Consider the following 21,352-nt stretch of genomic DNA (forward strand, 5'->3'; position numbering starts at 1 on the left):
AGAATATATACAGAAATCTTACAACTCAGAAACATAAAGATAAATAACCCAATTAAAAATGGACAAAGGATATGAATTGACATTTTTCCAAAATACACCATTGGTCAATGGGCAAATGAAAAGATGTTCAATATAATTAGTTATTAGGGAAATGCAACTCAAAACCATGCTGAAGTATCATTCACATCCAACAGGATGTCTATAATTAAAAAGACAGTAAAAACTGAATGCAAGAATGTGGAAAACTGGATCCCTGATATATTGCTGGTATAAAATGGTACAGCCACTTCATTAATCAGGTTGGCACGTTCTCAAAATATTATTATATTACCCAATAATTCTAGCCCTAGACATGTATCCAAGAGAAGAGAAAAGACATTTCTAAATGAAACCTTTCCCACAAATGTTTATAACAGCATTATTCATAATAAACAAAAAGTGTAAACAACCCAATGTCTATTAGTAGGTGAACAGATACACAAAATGTGACATATTCATGGCACATTATTCAGCCATAGAAAGGAATGAAGCACTGATACTCATACAACGTAGATGAACCTTGAAAACAGCATGCTAAGTGAAAGAAGCCAGACACAAAAAGCTACATATCGTATGGTTCCATACATACAAAATGTCCAGAATAGGCAAATTAGTAAAGGGACAAAGTAGATTAGTAGTTGCCATGGTTAGAGGGAAGGAGGAATGAGGAATGACTGCTAATGGGTATGCTGTTTCTTTTGGGGTAATGAAAATGTTCTAAAATTAGAGAACTGTGATGGTTGCATCACGATGTGAATATGCTTAAACTATACCATAACCCACTGAATTGTATACTTTAAAGACTTAAGGTATGCAAATCATTATTAATAAAATACCTACTATTGATTATGATCCTTAGGGCACCACGGCGGGTTGTTTTAAATCTAAAATCATCTAAAACTTTTTGGTCTAAATTTTGGTCTCCCTTCAACAACTTTTCATCTGTTCGGTCATCCATTTCCTGAGCTGCAAAAATATATGCTGTTAGTCTACTAGAGAATTATGTCTACAGTAAAATCCCTATGTTTCCTTTTTAAAGAAAAAATCTTTAATCATTCCATGAATGTGATATTTCCTCTTTAAAAATCTGATCGCAGTGTGCAATAGCAATCTGTAAAATTGTCTTAAAGTTGTATACATACACTGCCACAAAAGTAATGAACTATAGATTGTGAAAGAGGAATACTGTGAGAATGTTTTCAAAGGTGTAACCAGGCTCATTTACTTTGTAGCCTGCCTGGTACACAGACACTTGCACGGTTTCTTCTGTTCTGAGTCCAATGTTTTTCAATCTCTTTAGAATCCTGATCCCCTTTAATTATAACATTGTATCATTTTGTGCTTTGAATGTGTTCTATTAATCTACTATTGTATAATAAATACCCCAAAGTTTACTGGCTTAATGAAACTGTCATTTAAGTCATAGAATTTTGGGGTCAGGAACTCAGACAGAGCACAGTGGGTCTGTCTCTGCTTCACAATAGCTGGAGTTTCAGCTGGGAAGTTTCCAAAGCTCTGGGTGACAACAAACAGTGTGTGAAAGATTTACACTTTGTACCCTCTATTTGCTCCAATCAAAAGCCAAAAAAGTTTTTAATATTCTAAATAGAATCCTAACTGTTTCCTTTTTAGTTTTTCAGAATAGTCAGTCATATGTCAATGTTTTAAAATATAATATAAATATACATTAAAACAATGAGCAACTTTTTTGCTTAAAATTATATTTAAAATAATTTGAGAATATTAATCTTGTGCCTTCTACTTACTGAGGTGATCAGATTTGGAAAAGCTATTCCTAATCTGAAGTCGATCATTTGAAATTAGTAGTTTATCCAAAGACAAAAGATTTTCATCAGTAACATCATCTATCTCCTGACCTGCAAAAACAGAAGTTTAAATTACTGAATAGTGGAACATTCTGTTAAGTGAGACATTATTTGTTTTAACAACGTGGTCCTTTTTCTTCTTACAAACACATAGTATACTATGAGCTTTAATGACACCTGTATAGTTTTTTTTAATTGTTTTGATGTTGTTTTTGTTTTTGTCTCTTCTTTTTACATGAGAAACAAAAATTGTAAACTTAGTCTGTACCAAATAGTAATTTCCCTGTATGAATTTTGAATAACAGCTACATCTGTTACTATTTTCAAAGGGTTCTTAGTCATTTATGGTAGTTGACAAATTATTTAAATGTAAAAGTATTGTAGATGCATATTAATAAATTTCTGAAAGAAATGTCTGCTGAATACAATTTTAAAATACTTAGAAATATTTCTTACTATTATATATAATATATATTATATATTTCTTACTACCATGTTTTTCACTTCGACCAATTCCAGGTTTTTCAAACTGTTTGGTCTTTTAACTTTGAGACTTTGTATATGGACATTAACCTGCTATGGATTACTTCATTCTTTTTCTCACCTATAAAGTAAGTGCTTTGAATAAACAATAAATTGAGAAATATATGCATCTACTGAAATTCCTAAAAATGGATGAGACATTTTTTCCTCTTTACATAAACTTATTATACTTTTCACTTACATTTTTCAATATCAGTAGTCCCTCAATGTTCCCTCAAATTATGTTAATGTTATAGGATTGAAACCTCATAACACAATCAACAAATTATAATGATGAAATAAATTTGATGTGAGAATCAGGAGAAAAATTATTATGAGTGACGTACTGGTTAAGAATTAATTTATGGTTTCATCTAGGCAATAAAAATACTTTTAGGGTGGGCAACAGAGTGGCTCAGTGGCAGAATTCTTGCCTGCCATGCCGGAGACCTGGGTTCGTTTCCCAGTGCCTGCCCATGTAAAAAAAAATAATAATAAAATAAATAAGTGAATAAAAATAAAAATACTTTAAATTCTAGTTCCAACTTTCTATAGCAGTTGTACATCTGAACCAGTCTAAATAATAAAAAGGAAAGTCTGATACATACTTTGAACTAAAGAATTATCTTAAATATAATTTTGTAAAATAATGACAAAATCTACTTAACATTGTGTCTGTCAGATTGAACAATTCCATGTTTTATAATTTAAGGTTGGATATTTGAGGTTAAATCTTGACCCACCGGCAAGTTTTTATTTCCTACCTTGTCCATTTCATAACCTATGTATCTTGAAAATGTTGAAAAATATGAGAACCTTCCTTCCTGTGACATGAAAGTGTTAAATTCTTTCATTACACAAACATATATCTGGATTTCCACTATGATCCTCTTTTTTTAATCGTAAGTTAATATCCATGCCACATGTACAACAATCTACAATGGCTAAGTGTACAAACTGTGATAATAAATTAATGAGCCATAAACAACAAAACTAGACAAAATATGGAAAGCAGAAGTTTTTTGGCAATGAAAACAGCATAAGATTGTGATTCTGGAGAAGAAAACTACATTTTTTTACTTTGGTTTTCTTCTTGAAGATACTTGCCTGATGGCACAGGGAAGTACAGCTCAAATAAAGAAAAATAATCTCACTGAAAAGAGATTGAGATCAAGTTTGGGCTCTATTGATGTAATCAGAATTTGCAGACCAGGTTACCAGAGAGAACAATAGATAGAGTTCATGAAATCTGCATAAGGTCCCTTACGTCCTTGGCCAAATACTAAACCACACAATGATAGCACAAAACAACATAAAATAAGTTACTGAGGAGCTGTGACTACATATATCTCATAGTGCTGGGAGATACAAGTGTCCCAGTCATCCAGAGTGGAGAAACCTTGTTAACACCCAGAACATTTTAGCTGGGAACACCCACACAATTAAAATTTTTGAATTCTACATATTCAAAACAGAATTACTTTAGGCCGAAATAAAGGACTAGTCTGGATATGGAGTAACAAAGTGCAAAAACAAACTTCAATAAGACAAAACTGAGACACAAATAACTTAACTTCCCTTGAGAATAAAAAGAGACATTCTTGGAAATGAGGAAACAAAAGCCACACACATAAATAAAACATTTGTTCCATAGTAAGCAGTATAGAATTTTTAAAAATTAGGCATGCCTGTAAGAGAATGTAAGCCCAAACAAGGAAAACACTCAATAAAAGTAGATCCAGATATGACACAGATATCGCAACTAGTTGAAAAGGACTTTGAAAGCAATTATTATTAAAATGTTCATGGATTAAAGGAAAAGATGGACATAGTGAGTGAATTGATAGTGATTCTCAACAGAGAACTAGAAACATAAAAATTAATTAAATGAAAATTCTAGAATTAAAAATAAAATATTTGAAATGAAAATTACTGCATGGGTTTATCACCAGAAGACAGAATAATTTTGCAATATCCAGGAAAATTGAAGATACACATTAAAATGTTCCACACGAGTACTGAGAATGGGCAGAGTATCAACAGCACTGCTAATTATTTTATAACACAGCAGAAAGGTTACTTTTTTTTCTAAATAAATAGCATGAATTCACATCAAAATTTACAATTTCCCTATATATTATCTTTACTCCTGATTCTGATGAGAGTTTATTAATCCAATTTTCTTCTTTCCACACATTTCAATTTACTATTCTATATATTTAAAAACCATGTGAGAAGATTTATTGTTGAACTACAGTTTTAATATGCCTTTAGATAAATATTCAGTATTGAAGTGAAGATGTCTCAAGATAATTCAAATGAAAAGCTAAACAACTGAGTTCAATAATTAAAAATTTTTATAAGGAGAAAATATAAAGTTTTTGTCCTGGGACCAATTAAAACAAAAGGATAAGCTGGCAACATGCCCAGCTTCCCAACATTATAAACCTTGGAAAAGAATTTATTCTGTTTTTTATTGTTCACTTTTACATAAATACATATGTAAAATGTATTTGTTTTAGTTCAGAAGTCAATTGAAGATATTTAAAAACAGAACCAATTACTACTGAGAATTAATATAGGTTCTTATGGTATGTCAACCAAGATAATAATGGCTATACACACATGATTTTCATCATACAGACTCCCTAAAAACCAAACAGATCAACAAGGACAGAAAATAATAACATCCATAATCTAAATCATAACTAGAAGACATATAATGCTATAAATCCCAATTACATGTGAGTAATTAAATATATAAGACCATAGAGTCAGAGCTGAAGCTCACAAGGTAGTGCAAAAAAACAATGGATATCACAAAAGACAGGGAGTGAAATTTTCTGTCCAGTGCTGGTCATGGAATACTTATAATACCACTTAAGGTACTTCCACAAATGGAAAGCTGCATTCAGGAGTCTGAAAACTGGCTATGAGAGACCTATGAAGTGTGATCTAGATGTTGAAAGGTTCAGAATGTGTCTGGCACCAGAGGTGGCAGTCTTAAGTAGGTACCTGTTTCAGTTTACTAAAGCTGCCAGAATGTAATATACCCAAAATGGATTGGCTTTTACAAATGGAATTTATTAAGTTACAAGTGTACAGTTCTAAAGCCATAAAAATATCCAAATTAAGGCATCAACAAGAGGATACACTCACTCAAGAAAGGCTGATCACATCCAGGGTTTCTCTGTCAGCTGGTAAATCACATGGCTGACATCTTCTGGTCTTTACCCCTGGTGTACACTGCCTACCGCTTCTGATGCCAGTGGCTTTTTATGTTGACTCTCCAAGCATCTCCAAATGTCTAGGTGTCAGGCTCACTGTGTCAGCTCTGAGCATTTTCTCTCCCATGAGTTATTTTAAGGACTCCAGTAAACTAAGTAAGACCAACCTTGAATGGGCAGGGTCATATCTTCATTTAAATAATTTAATAAAAAATACACTGACTGTTGGGTGGGTCACATCTCCATGGAAAAAATATAATCAAGAGGTCCCATCCGATAAGAGTTCTGCCTCCACAAGATGGATTAGGATTAAAAGAGCATGGTTTTTTCTGGGGTACATAACAGTTTCAAGCCAGCACAGTACCTTAGAAGGCAGAACTACTCCAAACAAGCTTAAACAGTAAATGGAAAGAAAGAAGTAGATAAAGATAGGGATGAAAGGAAATTCTGAAGAATCAAAGGATGTCATAACAAAGTAAAAAAGGTGTCATGTATTAAACTCCATTAATAACAACCAAAAGGAAATCCTTGAACTGAGAAACTAAGAAAGTCATCTTCTTACTGCATAGAGTCTACAATTACTGGTTCAGGAAATCCAACAAAAATAGATATGAAAAAGGAACCAGGGGTGCATGGATGGGTCAGTGGTAGAATGCTTGTCTTTCATGCAGGAGACCCAGGTTTGATTCCTGGACCATGTATCCAAAAAAAAAAGAAACCTGGAAGAAAATAGGAAATAGGAAATAGCCCATTAAGAGATGAAGGAATAAACAAATCATGACATATATATGTGTATAAAATATTTTATAAATATAAGGAAATGAAGTATCGGTACATTGAAAAACATTAATGCATCCTAAAATCATGCTGACTGAAAGAAACCAGAACAAAACTCTTTAAGAGTACATACTATATGATTCCATTTATATGAAATTCTAGAGAAGGCTAAACTGATCAATATACCATAAAGCAATTCAGTGTTTGTTTGAGGTAGGAAAATTTACTGCACAGAGAATTGACAAAAATTTGGATGGTGGTAGAAATATTATATATCTTGAATCCATATAATCAATAATGCATATATTTGTCAGAACTCATTCAAACTGTACATTAAAATGTATGCATGCATGTTTTTGCATGTAAATTAGACCTCAATAAAATGGAATTGAAACAATTAAACATGCAATTGCAGAGATGAAAGAATAGCATGAAACAAACATTTTAAAACTCAGAATAAAATTGAAAAAACTACTGGAAGGTTGTGCCAGTTTGAAACTATTATGTACCTCAGAAAAGCCATGTTTTAATCCTGATCCAATTTTGTGGGGCCAGACCTGTTGTTTAGGGTGGAAAACTTTGATTGGATTCTTTCCAAGGAGACTGATCCACTCAATTGTGGGTGTAAACTTTAGGTTAGATTACTTCCATGGAGATGTGACACATCCATTCAAAGTGGGTCTTGATTAGTTCACTGGAGTCCTTTAAAAGAGGAAACTTTTAGAGAGAGTTCGGATGCAGATGCTTGGAGAACAGTTGCTTCAGAACCAACAGAGATGCAGACATTTGGACATGCTTGGAGTGCTGACAGAGAGAGTAGATGTCTAGACAAGGATGTGTGGAGACGCAGGGCCCAGAAGACATTGCCATGTACCTTCCCTTCAGATACTATGCAAGTCAGGACCCAGAGTTGTGTCCCAGAGGAACAAAGTGAAAGCCCATAGATGCTTCGAGAGGAAACCACTGGCATCAGAAGCTGGAAGCAATGGAACCAGGAACAAGGACCAACAGAGGCCAACCACATGCCTCAGGTGACAGACTTGGGTCTTCCTTGAGTCAAGGTACCTTTCTCTGGATGCCTTAGTTTGAACATTTTTATGGGCTTAGAACTATAAACTTGTAACTTAAGAAAGTCTTTTTTTAAAAGCCATTCCATTTCTGGTATATTGCATCCTAGCAATATTAGCAAAACAAAACAGTGTAAAATGAAAAATGACATAATTTAGGAAATACAGAAAAGTTTAAATCAATTCAGATTAACACTAAATTGTAAAATGTACAGGAAGGAAAATACAGAATGTGAAAATCTAATAAAGTGAGATGGAAATGAAAAACAGAATAAAAAGATTGCAGAGAAAGTGATAGTAGTAGAAAGCAAGTAAAGAGTCAATTTATGTACAATTGGAGTACCTAAAGAAGAAAAACAAAACAATACAGATAATGAACATTTAAAACCATAACATAAAAATAAAACAAGAGGGCAGTGCAACAGTGGCTCAGGGGCTCAGGAAGAAGGAAAAACTTTTCTTGAAACAAAAGAAAACCTGAATCTACATATTAAAAAGGCCACCCTATACTTGAGAATATTGACCTATACTGGTGAACTTTAAAACATATCCTGATTGATTTTTTTTAAATAAAGAAAAAAATCCTCCATGCCTCCAAGCAAAAAGTCCAAATTATATACAAAAGTAATAATATTTCATTGGCCTTAAATCCAAACTAGTTAATAATAACATTCAGTGCAGGCACCAGTAAAACCAAAATTACAAGCGCCCCAAAATGAAAGGAAAGTAAAACAATGATGTATTTTCCAGGAAAGTTAGGTTCTACACATTAAGCTACAGAGAAGCAGTTTTGCATAAATGGCCCCAGCCTGGGGAAATATATGAGAAATAAGCTTCATGCAAATAAACAATTGGTGAGATCTTAGAGGGAACAAAAATCATCATGAGCACTGAAAAAATTCAAATATATACCTAAGACTAAAACATAGGGGGGTATATTGATGAAATTGTAATACGTAAATATTATATATGCTAACAAATTAGAGATAAGTCAAATATTTAAATGGGTAAAAAAATAAAAAGGGGAAAGTGGAATAAACTTAGTAACTGCCTCATAGAATTCAAAAAGATAACAAAAAAAAACCTGACTAACCAAAAATAAAATTCTAAGTGAATTTAAGGGGGAAAAGATCAGCCCTAAGAAGAATACTTGACTAAAATTGGAACTTTGGAGAGAGGGTGATGTTAATGGGAATAAGAGATTTCAAATTAATGCAATTATTGTTCACAGTTAGGAACCAGTAGATACACTCTGAAGGGAAAAGCTAAATATATATATTATATAAAAGTGCTAGTATAAAAGTATTTAGAACAAAGTTACAAACTTTCTTAAAAAACAAAATAAATATAAAACAAATTTTAAAAGGAGGAAAGAAAATTTTTCAAAGTATACTCAAAGTAAAAGACTTAACCACTTCACTATACATATAGAAATTTATTTAAGGATGTACAAGTATAAAAAATAATTCATTAGGTATTTATATGACTGCATATATAAAAATTACAAAATACACTGGCCCCATATATAAAGTAAATGGGGCTTAATTAACCCATTTAAAAAGATTTTCAGAACAGATCACCATGGAAAAATGAGCTCTATGCTCTATATAAGAGAAATGACTGAAACAAAAATGATTCATAAGGGCTATAAAGACAGGAATATCTGCACCAGAAAAATGCACACAAAAAGCTGAGGTCATAACCTTAACATGAGACAAAAAAATCATTAAATGAAATTTTAAAAAGATAATTTAATTAAAGGACTCTTCTCAATGAAGACAATTTATAAAATAAATATCTAAACACTAAATAATACAGCAGCCACTTTAATAAGCAAAATATTATAGATATTGCAAAAAAATAAAAAGTAAAACACTGATGGGAATTTTTAATACACATCTTTCAGATCTAGACAAAAATAAGTAATGACATAGAAGATCCAAAAATGTAATTAATAAGGGAGAGCTTACGGATTTATACAAACTTTGTACCCCAACAAATCACTGGAGATTACATGGACTTTAAAATGCTCTTGAGACTTCTTGATAAATAATAAATAACAAAATGAAATCCAACTCCCTGCTGTAAGCAAGAGATACAACTAAAAAAACTGTGATTCAGGAATATTGGTAATGAGCAAAATAAAATAGACATTTACTGTTGATCTTATAAACAGTAAAAATTAATCAGGCAATCAAGAAGGAATAATACATAGCAAATAACATTAGAAACAAAGAAAAATTAGTATAAAGCTAATGGCTACAATTTACAGAGAGAATAACATAAACTGCAACATCCACAAAGCAGAAACTACAAAACAGTCTAGAAGATACAGGGAGAAACAATAGTATAATAGGAACTTAAATGTACCTAAGTTTATCAAAAATAAAAGAAGATCTAAATAACACAATAAATAAAGTAGATTATACAAACCACAATACTCTCTCACATGCACACATACATTCATTCCTGGTCCCTAAAATCTGTATATCTTCCATGCATAACAGTTGGATGCAGAAGACGCAATGGAGGACTTTAAAATTTTACGGAATGTCAAGCCACTAGATGGAAGGTGTGTGGGTACCTGAATGATTCTAAGAAAGAGATCCTCCCTTCTGATACTGAACTATAAGGTGAAGGAGAAATAAACCTCAATTGTATTAAGCCACTGAGATCTTGGCATTGCTTTTAAAGACCTGTGAACAATCTTAATAAATCAATAATTGGTCCCTTGTAGTTGGATGCTAGCATAAAAATAAAAGTACAACTTGAGGCACTGGCTTACAGTCGAATGTCAGAAAGCAAAAAAAGAAATACCAGAGCCAATAAAAGCACACCATCTGGTAGAATTGTTGATTGTTTTAATTTGGAGGTTAGACCATGAGCAAAATAAGTCTCTAGCTCTTGAAAAACGGGAAAAATGGGGGCCCGGAACCCCTTGCTTATTATAAAGAGCGGTCTAAGATGACCTTTATAAGTTCCGGGGGAGTATGATACGGCATAGCTTATGTTTCAATGATGTAATATACATGTATCTAATCATGTATCCCACAAGTGAAGTCACTTCTTGGAAAAACGCTACTTCTGTGTAATTTGCTATATAAGGGATTACTGCTCTGTAAGCATCAGAGCAGAGGGGAATGATTAAAGATGATCACTCCACCAGCGGCTCCCGGTGTTTTCTTTCAATTTGCTACCAGACCAGAGCGACTGCTCCTTAAGCTGGGATCTAACAGAAAAGCTTATGTTATCCATATTAGATCTTAGTAAAGTAGAATAAAAATAAATGAATTCAGGCCAGAATTTGGCTGATTTACAAGCAGAAATGAATGGGAATAGACAAAGTTCAGAAATATTGTACCTTACAGGATTGAAAAGCTATTCCTTCTGGACCCCAAAGAGCAGGAAAAGATTTTGAGAAAATGTGACAACAAGTGCTATTTAATGACTGTTAAATTGAGAAAGAAAGGGAGAGTCCCATGAATATTGTTAGAGCCACAAGTAAATACATGACTACTACAAAGAGTCTGAGAGAAGGTTATTACCACATGCCCATAAAAAGTAGCCCAGACAAAAACCTTATTCGTGATGGTTTGGGGGCTTTTTAAGAACCCCAGAAAAGTATGTTCTTAAATTTAATCCATTCCTGTGGGTGTATGGATTAAATTAAGTAAAGATACTTACTTACTATTGTAAGTAGTATCTTTGGTGAGTAGGATCTTAAGATGTGATCCACCTCATTCAGGTTGGGTCTTAATCCTCCTACTGGTATCCTTTATTAAAGGATGAAATTCAGAGAAAGACACAGAAGCTGAGAGAGAAAACCCGAGAAACAGAGAGGAAGTGACTTAAGCCAGAAGCTGGAAGCAACAAAACCCAGAAAAGAAGGGAGAGACCAGGAGATTTGCCCCACACATCGCCATGTGACAGAGTCCAGGATCACCAGCAGCTTGACTTCATGAAGACATCATTTTGATGATGTCTTGATTTGGATATTTTCATGGCCTCAGAACTGTGCGCTTGTAAACTAATAAATTTCCATTGTAAAAGCCAACCCAGTTCTGGTCAACTGTATTTTGTCAGCTTCAGCAAACTAAAACATTATTAACCCTCTTCCAAAGGAGGAAGCAGGCTTTGAAACTATGTGTATGGTTGGCATACACAACACCCACTTCAGACATGGCCAGGGAGGATTAAGAACAAGGAAAACCTCACAGAGGTGAGGCCAAGTGCCATGAACAGCAGTGAACAAAGAAGTTCCTCCAAAATAAAAGAATCAGAGCTCAACGAAGGTGTTTGAGTTTGCTAGCTGCCAGAATGCAATATACCAGAAACAGAATTGCTTTTAAAAAGGGGAATTTAATAAATTGCTAGTTTACAGTTCTAAGGCCCAGAAAATGTCCCAATTAAAACAAGTCTATAGACATGTCCAATCTTGGTTCAAGAAGGCTGATAAAGTTCAGGGTTTCTCTCTCAAGTGGAAGGGCACATCGCGAACACAGTTAGAGTTTCTCTCTCATCTAGAAAGGCACATGATGAACACGGTCAGGGTTCTTCTCTCATCTGGAAGGGCACATGGTGAACATGGAGTCATCCACCAGCTTCTTCTCCTGGCTTCCTGTTTCATGAAGCTCCCCAGGAGGCATTTTCCTTCTTCATCTCCAAAGGTCGCTGGGTGATGGACTCTGCTTGTCATGGCTTTATCGTTCTGCTCTGCTCTCTCCGAATCTCTCATTCTCCAAAATGCTTCCTCTTTTATAGGACTCCAGAAACTTATCAAGACCCACCCAAATGGGTGGAAATATGTCATCACCTAATCCAGTTTAACAGCCACTCTTGTTTAAATCACATCTCCAGGGAGATGCTCTGATTACAGTTTCAAATATACAATATGGAATAGGGATTATTCTACTTTTATGAAATGGGATTTTTATTAAAACATGGCTTTTCTAGGGGACATACATCCTTTCAAACCAGCACACAAGGAATTTATTTCATTCTATACAATGGCTGTCAAGTGGGATTTCACAGTTCTTGTAATTCAGTAACTACTATGTGTATCTCCCACCCTTCCCCTTTCTTAAGAGGGGCTTTCATACCCTCCCTATTCTCCTATTATATAATTAGTCCATAGGTCACTGGACCAGAGAAACCAAATTAGGTCTGACAGACAAGATTGAATATCACCAGAGAAACTTAAGCTTTAACTAAATTCTATGACTGGATATGACATTGGACTGTTTTCCTTGCAGAGGGGATGAGTATTTTTGTGGGTATGTGTTTTGGGTAGCAAAGAGAATATAAGAAAGAGACTTTATAGCACTCAGAAGATGAGACTGCAATTGAGACTATGAATGCTCACCAACATCTATATTTTCCTCTCTTCTTCCTTGAAACAGTAGCTGCACTACATTTTCTTTCCCAGCCTCCTTGCATTTAGGTGAAGCCACATGTGCTGGTTTGAAAGGAAGTATGCCCCCTAGAAAAGCCATGTTTTAATCAAAATATTATTTCATAAAGGTAGAATAATCTCTATTCAATACTGTATGTTTGAAACTGCAATTAGATCATCTCCCTGGAGATATGACTCAATCAAGAATGGTTGTTAAGCTGGATTAGATGATAACATGTCTCCACCCATTTGGGTGGGTCTTGATTGGTTTATTGGCATCCTATAAAAGAGGAAATATTTTGGAGAATGAGAGATTCAGAGAGAGCAGAACAACATAGCCACAAGAAGGAGAGTCCACCAGCCAGCGACCTTTGGAAAATGCCTCCCGGGGAGCTTCATGAAATAGGAAGCCAGGAGACAAAGCTAGCAGATGACACTGTGTTCGCCATGTGCCCTTCCAGCCGAGAGAAAAGCCCTGACTGTGTTCCCCATATGCCTTCTTACTTGAGAGAGAAACCCTGAACTTCATCGGCCTTCTTGAACCAAGGTATCTTTCCCTGGATGCCTTAGATTGGACATTTCTATAGACTTGTTTTCATTGGGACATTTTCTCGGCCTTAGAACTATAAACTAGCAACTTATTAAATTTCCCCTATTAAAGGCCATTCCGTTTCTGGTATATTACATTCTGGTAGCCGGCAAACTAGAACACCACATGACTGAGTTCTGGCCAATAAAAAGTGAAGAACTACACTTCTAGACCTGGCTCCTAAAGCATCCTACATGATCCTCCCTAATTTCTCTTTTTCTTTGCCTTCTGGCTAAAGGCAGAGAATTCTATAAGGACTATGAAGCCCTATGGGAGGGCAGAGATACTTTATACAATGACCTTGTCTCTGAGTGATGGTGTGGGACAGAGTACCCACTACCATGACCAATGTCCACTGGATTGTGACAAAAGCGAAGATAAGCCCTTGTTGTGTTTAAAACACAGAGCTTTTGGGGTTGTTACAATTAGATGGAATAACCTGACTAATACAAGCATATACTCTGTGTTCTAGGTGCTGGGGAACATAGAAATAAACAAAAGACTCAAAGTCACTGCTCTTATGGGCAACGAAGAAGGTTATATTGCAGAAGAGTATGAAGACAAATAATGAACCAGCAAATACATAGTACATCAAATGGTGATAAGTGCTACAAATAAAAGTAAAATTGGTTTAAAGACATAGAGCTGTGAGTGTTAGTGTCTTTATATAAGAGTGGTCAGAGATGACATTGAGCAGAGACTGGAAAGAGTTGATGAAGTGAGCCACAAATTTATCTGTGGGAAGAGTGTTCTGAGCAGAAATGCCAACAAATGCAGAAGTCTTGAGTTTAGGTTGCAAACGGGCAATAACTGAAGAAGAAACTGGAGAAAGGTATGAGATAAGAACAGAGAGGCAGTGCAGACACACTCAGATAGGACTCCTAGGTAAAAAACTTTGATTTTTCTCAGTGAACTAAGAAATTGATGATTTGATCAGATGAGTGATATGAGCTTATTTATATTTTTAAGTAAATACTCTTATTTCTATCTGGAGAAGATTCTACAAATGAATAAGATGAGAAATGGGGAGGCCAATTAGGCAATTAATGCAAAAGTCCAGGAGGAAGAAGATAATGGAATATATTAAGGTGGTAATTGTGAAAGTGGTGGAGGTGGTGGAAAATGGTAGAATTCTAGATATATTTTGAAAGAAGGAAAGAAGCAACAAAACTATGGTCTAGCATATTGAAAGAGGTGAGTGAGAGAAAGTAAGGGTTAAAAGAAAACTCTTAAGGATTTTGGTCTGAGAAACTGATAGACAAGTTAGTATGTGTTAAGATGAGGCAATTTGAGGGAGACGCAAGTTGTAGAAGAAGGAGAATAAAGATATTAAAACTTAATACAGTGTTGAAAACAAAGATTGGTAAAAAAAAAAAAAAGACAACTATATCAATATAACAAAACAGAATTCTGAAATAAAACCAAGTGAAAATGAAAATATATGACAAAGGTAGTATAATACTCATTATATAAATGATGCTTTATTGAATTAAGTTATACACCCTATCACATAGAAAATACAAAATGAAATTCAGATGCACTAGATATGACATAAGATAAAATATTAGAAGAACATACAGAAGAATTTTTTATAATATTTGTCAGGAGAAAATACTATTAAATAAGAAAGGAAATCCAAAAGTCACAAAAGAAAATAAAATCCAGATGCACTATAGATATTCTATATCTCTAATGAAGAGAAGATTCTAAAAATGATAAAATATAACAGAAAAAGAAGACAAGATATGACAAAAATTCAGATGATGGAATGCAAATGATTAGCAAAATCTGAAAACATGCCAATTTCTGTTAATGTGGTGAGTTACACAATCTTGCAGTCTTGAGATGAATCACATTTTATCATGATATATGTTTGCAAGTTTGCAAGACAGAGCATATCATGATATATGCTTGCAGTCTACAAGACACAGCATATGTCCCTTATCAAACACAGTGATTCTCAGCTGGGTGTGATTTCCCTCCAGGGAACATTCGGCATACCTGTCAAAATTTCTGGTTGTTACAATTGAGGGTGCTACTAGGATCTAGTGAGTAGAGGCCAGTGACGCTGGCAAATATCCTAAAATTCACAGGGCAGCCTCTCACAACAAAGAATTATCTACCCCAAAATGCAACAGTGCTCTGAGGTTGGGAAACCCTGATCTGACAGTTCATCAACACTTGTGAATTCTGCATCTAAAATTATTTAATATCTGAACTAACTCTCAGCCTCACAGTACATTTTCACTTGTCTCTGAATACAAATTTGTCTTCTTTAGTCTACTATCTAAATTACTGCCAAAGTAAGGTAAGTTTTTGGTAGGGCTGAGTTGAGTTTTATTAAAATACGAATCTAATTATTTTAAAAGGCTCCATTAAAGCCTATTTGTTCTTTGTCTGAATTCACCTCCCTGAGCCAAAAAAACCAGAGAGAGTGGCTAAGCCATTGGAATTCAGTGGACCAAATCTAGCTAAGATGCTTTTCTTTATTTAAAACTGTTAAGTAAAACTGAGATCAAAAGCATGTAAGAGCATGCACTTCCCAGAAACAAAACAAACAAAAGAAATCAGCAAAACAAACAAACAAACCAAAAATTCAGCAAATGGTGCTGCAATAACAGGATACTCATGCGGAAAAAGAATGAAATGTGACCCGCCATACAGCACACACACACACACACACAAAAAACAAAAAACGTATGAGTCAATAGTAAAACAAAGGTCTAGAGGAAAAAATCTAAATAAATCACCAAAACAAACAGAAAGGGAGAAAGCAGAGTATCAAATTCATCTGGATATAGTTGGAAAAAAAGGTGATTTCTGGTATGATTTATTAATTTGATATTTAAGTTAGGTTCTTTAGGTATTTGATGTAGATCAAATTCAGGCAAGTCCATTTTGCCTGAATTTGGTCTTCATGTGGTCTCTACAGCATTTTTTAGGGAAGCTGTTTGAATTAGGATACAAAATATGGTGATTTGAAACACACGAACCCCCAGAAAATCATGTCCTTAAAAATGATTCCTGTGGGTTGAACCCATTGTAAGTAGGATCTTTTGGTAAGATTACTTCATTTAGGTGTAGTCCAGGGTGGGTCTTAATCCTCTTACTGATATACTTTATAAGAGAAAAATTCAGATAAAGGAGAGAAAACCCATGGAAGCATGAAGCTGAAAGCAAGGAAACCTAGAAGAGAAGGGAGAGACCAGCAGTTGCTGCCATGTGCCTTGCCATGTGACATCACCAAGTACCAGTCTTCAGGAAGATAGCATCATCTCAATGATGCTTTGGTTTGGATGCTTTCACAGCTTCAAAACTGTAAGCTTGTAAGCTAATAAATTAAAGCCAATCCATTTTATGCTATCTGCTTTTGGCAGCAAAGCAAACGTAAACACAAACAAGAAGATACCATACCCAAATTCAAGTTTCCTCTCCTAATTATGGGTATGTTTTTCCCATTTTTTTTTCTTGAACATAATTTTGTTGTGTTCTGGAATGTTTCTAGGGTACGGAACAGAACAAATAATTTTTCATTTTCTTTCATCAGAATCTGCCAGTCATCTAAGCTGGAAGTGACTTGGCTTTGGCAAAGATACATCTTTAACAATGAATTCAAATTTTCATCTCAGAGCAAGGTCTGAGCTATAGATAGAATACTCTATCTCAGCAAGCAAACTGAACTCAGTAGGGAAAGATGAGGGATAGAGTGCATATGATTGGAGTGAAGAACTGAATTTATGAGGACTTGGACTGATGGCGTTTATCAGTCCAATGATGGTTGTAGTAGACAAATAATGAAAATATATAAGGCTTTGGAAAATATCCTAAAAATCTGAAACACTTACTAGGAATCCCAACAAAAACTCAAGTAACAAGGATTGAGGGAAGATGGTGGAATAGAAAGCTCAGAGAATCAGTCCCTCCACCAAAACAACTATTGAACTGGCAGGAACTATCTAAATCAACCCCTTCGAACCTCTAGAGCTTAGGGGAACACTGTGCAGCTTGCAAGAAGGAGGAGGAGGGAGAGACTGGTAAATTGCTACCATCCCCTTTACCCTAGTATCATGGCCAGTGGCAGTGGACTGGAGAACTGTCTCCTGACTCACCTTGCTGGTATCAGAGTAGGACATGAAGAACTAGTCCTCCAAACTCCAAAAATGTGTGATTTGATCTCAGATCTCTACATTTGATGAGCTACTATAGATTTCTGGGGACCAGCACTGAGGATGGACATTGTTCCAGACCTCCTGGGGCAAAGATAGCCCCAGGAATTTTAAAGGAAGTAGTCTTCCTAAAAACTGAAAAACATTAAAGGGCTGCATTAACCAAGCAATGCTGACTTAATAAAATCAGCTTCAAAAGCCATCAAAGAAGTTCCTGGCACTCTTGCTGGTCCCTCCCCTACCCCTTCCACGACCCAGGATGGAACTAGTTTGTGCTCTCCTTGTGGGTCACTGACCCTATTCTAGAGGGAGCAGAGTGGACCCTGTGTGCATGCTGGGGAACATGTATGTCAGTGCTAATCTATTGGGTGAAAGTCTAAGTAAACTCAAACACAAACTAAAAAAAATACCACATTAAAAGACAAGTTTATTCAAATTGGGTTTTATTAAACTTCAAATATTATGCTATTTACAACACATGTAAAACAAATTCACCAAGAAATATTACTGATGATATTAATGCTTAATATGGAAAATACTGTTCTAACCACTTTTCCTGTGTTAACTTACTTAAATTATACAAACTTACTTCATCGTCCCCATTTTCAGATGAGGAATCTGAGACAAAGAGTATTTAAGTAACTTACCAAAGTTCACACCACTAACAAGTGGCAGAGAAGAATTTGAAAAAGAAAAAAACAATAAAAATACTGCATGGGTGGAAAATTAATATCAAAGTAGAATCCAATGACACATTAAAAAGCTATACATATAAATTAAAGATGGCTTATTCATTCCATTAAGATAATCATTACATGATTATAACAAAGGAAGAAAGCAATTTGATTACCTCAGTAAATGTCCAAAATCAATTGACAAAATTAAACTCAACTCCAGATTGACATTCCTAATAAACTTTGAATAAAAGAAAATTTCCTGATCATGATAAGAACTATTTATCTCAGATAGAGAATCAATCACCACAGGTAAAATAATACAAGCACTCCTGTTTCAAAGCACAATAGAACAATGCTCCTGTAACCCACATCACAACTATTTAAATTTATTTCAATAGTTTAGGCCAATGCAATAAAATATGGGTTGAATATAAAAGCTATATATGTTGTAAAGGAAGTACAAATTTATCCTTGTTTTAAATATGATCTACATCAAATACCTAAAGAACCTAACTTAAATATCAAATTAATAAATCATACCAGAAATCACCTTTTTTTCCAACTATATCCAGATGAATTTTTAATACAATATTAAGACAATAATTCATAGTGTCAAATTCTGCTATTTGGTTGGGGCAAAGCAATCACTTTCCTTTGACAAAGATCTTAATTTTGTCAAACTCAGATTTTCTGAGTAATATGTTAACTTACCTGAAAGCATTATTTTTTATATAACTGTCAATATGTTTCCATACTATCAGATTGTCTAACATACCATCTGTATACCTAATAATGTTCTCTTCTCATTTATTTATAATTATACTATGGGAATGAGTAGTCATTCACATTTTAATCTTGCAAAGCAGAAAAATTTTTACCTTGTAATTTTTTTGCTTCTTGGTAAGTTTGCTTTTCTGTCTTACTTGGTAATTTCTCTTCTGAAACAATAACCTTTATAATAAAAGCTGTAATAAGTAACTGCAAATTATTTATCTTAAAACTACATAAATTAATTTTCTACGTTTCATACCCTGAAAGAACCTTAAACACACTGTCAACACACTCAGGGTCACAGTAACCATTTTCAGGAATGGTTACTACACCTAAAGAACAGCATAAACCTGGGATAGTCTCACCACATTATGACAACTAGATAAACAGAAACTGATTAGTGCTGATAACTGCCCTTACCCCATCCTATCATAACTATTAGGAAGGTAAAGAAATTCTAGCTGTCTGGTGCATTTTACATTTGGTAAAATTAATTAACATACTCTCAGATAACTGGGATTTGATTTCAGTTTTATTTTAGCCAGTTTTGTTTGCTATCTGTGGCCCTCTGATTTCCTTTTATCGTAGTTGAAATGCTATTTAATTGCCTTCTTTTAGAGAGAGAGCTTGCTTTTCTATATCCATAACGACACTACAGAAAACTTTTACGTTTCATTATTTCCTGAATGTAGCAAAAAAATGAGAACAATAAATGGATCTGAGAGACATTTGAGAACACTAAATAATTTGGAGGACACCGAAGGAATATTGTGGCTCTATCTCATAAAGAACATGAAAGAAAATGAGTGTTAGTAATTATTGATTTCGATTCTAGCTTGGATTTCTATTTTAGTCTGCTTTAAGCTTTAGACAAACTCAAATGGCTCATGGAATGATATTCTAAACCACTTTAGTAATTTCATGATAAAAACATATAGTGGATAAATGTCAAGCATGTACAGCCTTTCTTTTTTTTCCAAATTTTTTGCCCTAATAATTTCTTAATTAAATATATATGCCTTTTTGACAAAAGTGATTCTGATCATTTTTTCTAGATCTTTCTAAAAGCTATGTACAGTTATTTCAAAATGACTATGGTTTTCTAATTACCTTATGGTCCAAAAACTTTTTTAGATGAACTTGAAATGTAAACTGTGAAAAGTTACCTTGTCTCAGTCAGGAATTGGGTACCTTTTAATTTATCAATAAACTCTAATCTAAGCCACAACATCTTTGTTAATATTGGTTAGATTTTTATGTTAAACTATTACTTTGATTCCCAAATATTACTATAAGCATCCTAAATATAAAAATGTTGTATCAATACACAAATTTGTTTTCTCTTGAAATAATAGTGATGAGTTTTTAATATTATTTATTCAAAATATTAAGTTCATAAATTCAAAATGAACAGCTTTCAAGTTGCGATACTATTTCATACCTTTGAGGTGTCACTATCTGTCATTTTTCTTCTAGTAATATCAGGAAGTGAAGTCAGTGATGCTGTCACTGTTTCATTCTCTTGAGACAATGTTCCCAAAGACAGTGACTCTTGAATTTCTTCGCTGGATGATACTGTTGTAAATGATTTATCAAGGATCTCTGATGAAGATGCGCCAGACAGGTTCTCACCAGGTGAAACTTCATTTGAACTCTCTGAAAAAGCTGACTCATCCTGGGACCCGAGGATCTGTGAAAGATCTGAAATAGCAGGGCTAGATCTTTTCTTCTCTGAGCTTTAGAATTACAAAACATATCATATAAGATTATATGAAGAACATTTTTTATTTGCAACCGAATCATTTTCATAATCTATAAGGATATTAAATAAGCAATTATAATTACTCATAATTAATAGCAATACAAATATCAAACTGATGCAAGTTTACAATATCACAGAATTAATTCATTTAAAATATTCTGACACAATATTTATTCAAGGTTGTAACAGGCAATACAACAAAGATTTGTTCAGCCAATGTCAAGCACAGGAGGGTTTGCAGGGTACCCTTTAGTCCTATTATCCTAAGTTAATTTCTACAATTTCATTTCAGGTGGAAAATAAAAATAAAAATCTTTCCAGAGATGATTTGACATTAAAAGATCAATATGCTCCACTAGAGTTAATTCCCAAGCTTTGAGTTAGTTTCTTCAAGGTAAGAGGTATTCTCCATGCTAGTTGGCACAGGATCAGCTTTCAGAGCTCCATGATGAGGGTCACCAGTCCCAGTTTATACTTGTCTTAGCATCCCAGTTTAGATGATAATTTAAATGGTCAAACTATCTATATTCAATATAA

General features: G+C 34.2%; 1 protein-coding gene across 23 annotated transcripts in view; it reads right to left on the reverse strand.

Moving 5' to 3' along the window:
• The window catches only part of CCDC7 (coiled-coil domain containing 7), a 394,574-nt gene that overhangs the window by 199,899 nt on the left and 173,323 nt on the right, over nucleotides 1-21,352 (reverse strand). For 21 of the 23 annotated variants that reach the window (XR_013172290.1, XR_013172291.1, XR_013172292.1 and 18 more), the window contains 4 exons: nucleotides 20,495-20,789; nucleotides 19,161-19,233; nucleotides 1,806-1,916; nucleotides 880-1,005 (listed from right to left, as the gene is read on the reverse strand). Coding sequence is in view for 2 of the 23 variants with exons in the window: in XM_077152126.1 (XP_077008241.1) it covers nucleotides 880-1,005; nucleotides 1,806-1,916; nucleotides 19,161-19,233; nucleotides 20,495-20,789 (605 nt within the window). In the remaining 21 variants the exon portion in view is untranslated. The remainder of the gene's footprint in view (nucleotides 1-879; nucleotides 1,006-1,805; nucleotides 1,917-19,160; nucleotides 19,234-20,494; nucleotides 20,790-21,352) is intronic. The other 2 variants (XR_013172281.1, XR_013172261.1) reach the window with 1 other exon arrangement.

Source organism: Tamandua tetradactyla, chromosome 1, assembly GCF_023851605.1.
Source record: "Tamandua tetradactyla isolate mTamTet1 chromosome 1, mTamTet1.pri, whole genome shotgun sequence".
NCBI classification, from domain to species: Eukaryota; Metazoa; Chordata; class Mammalia; order Pilosa; family Myrmecophagidae; genus Tamandua; species Tamandua tetradactyla.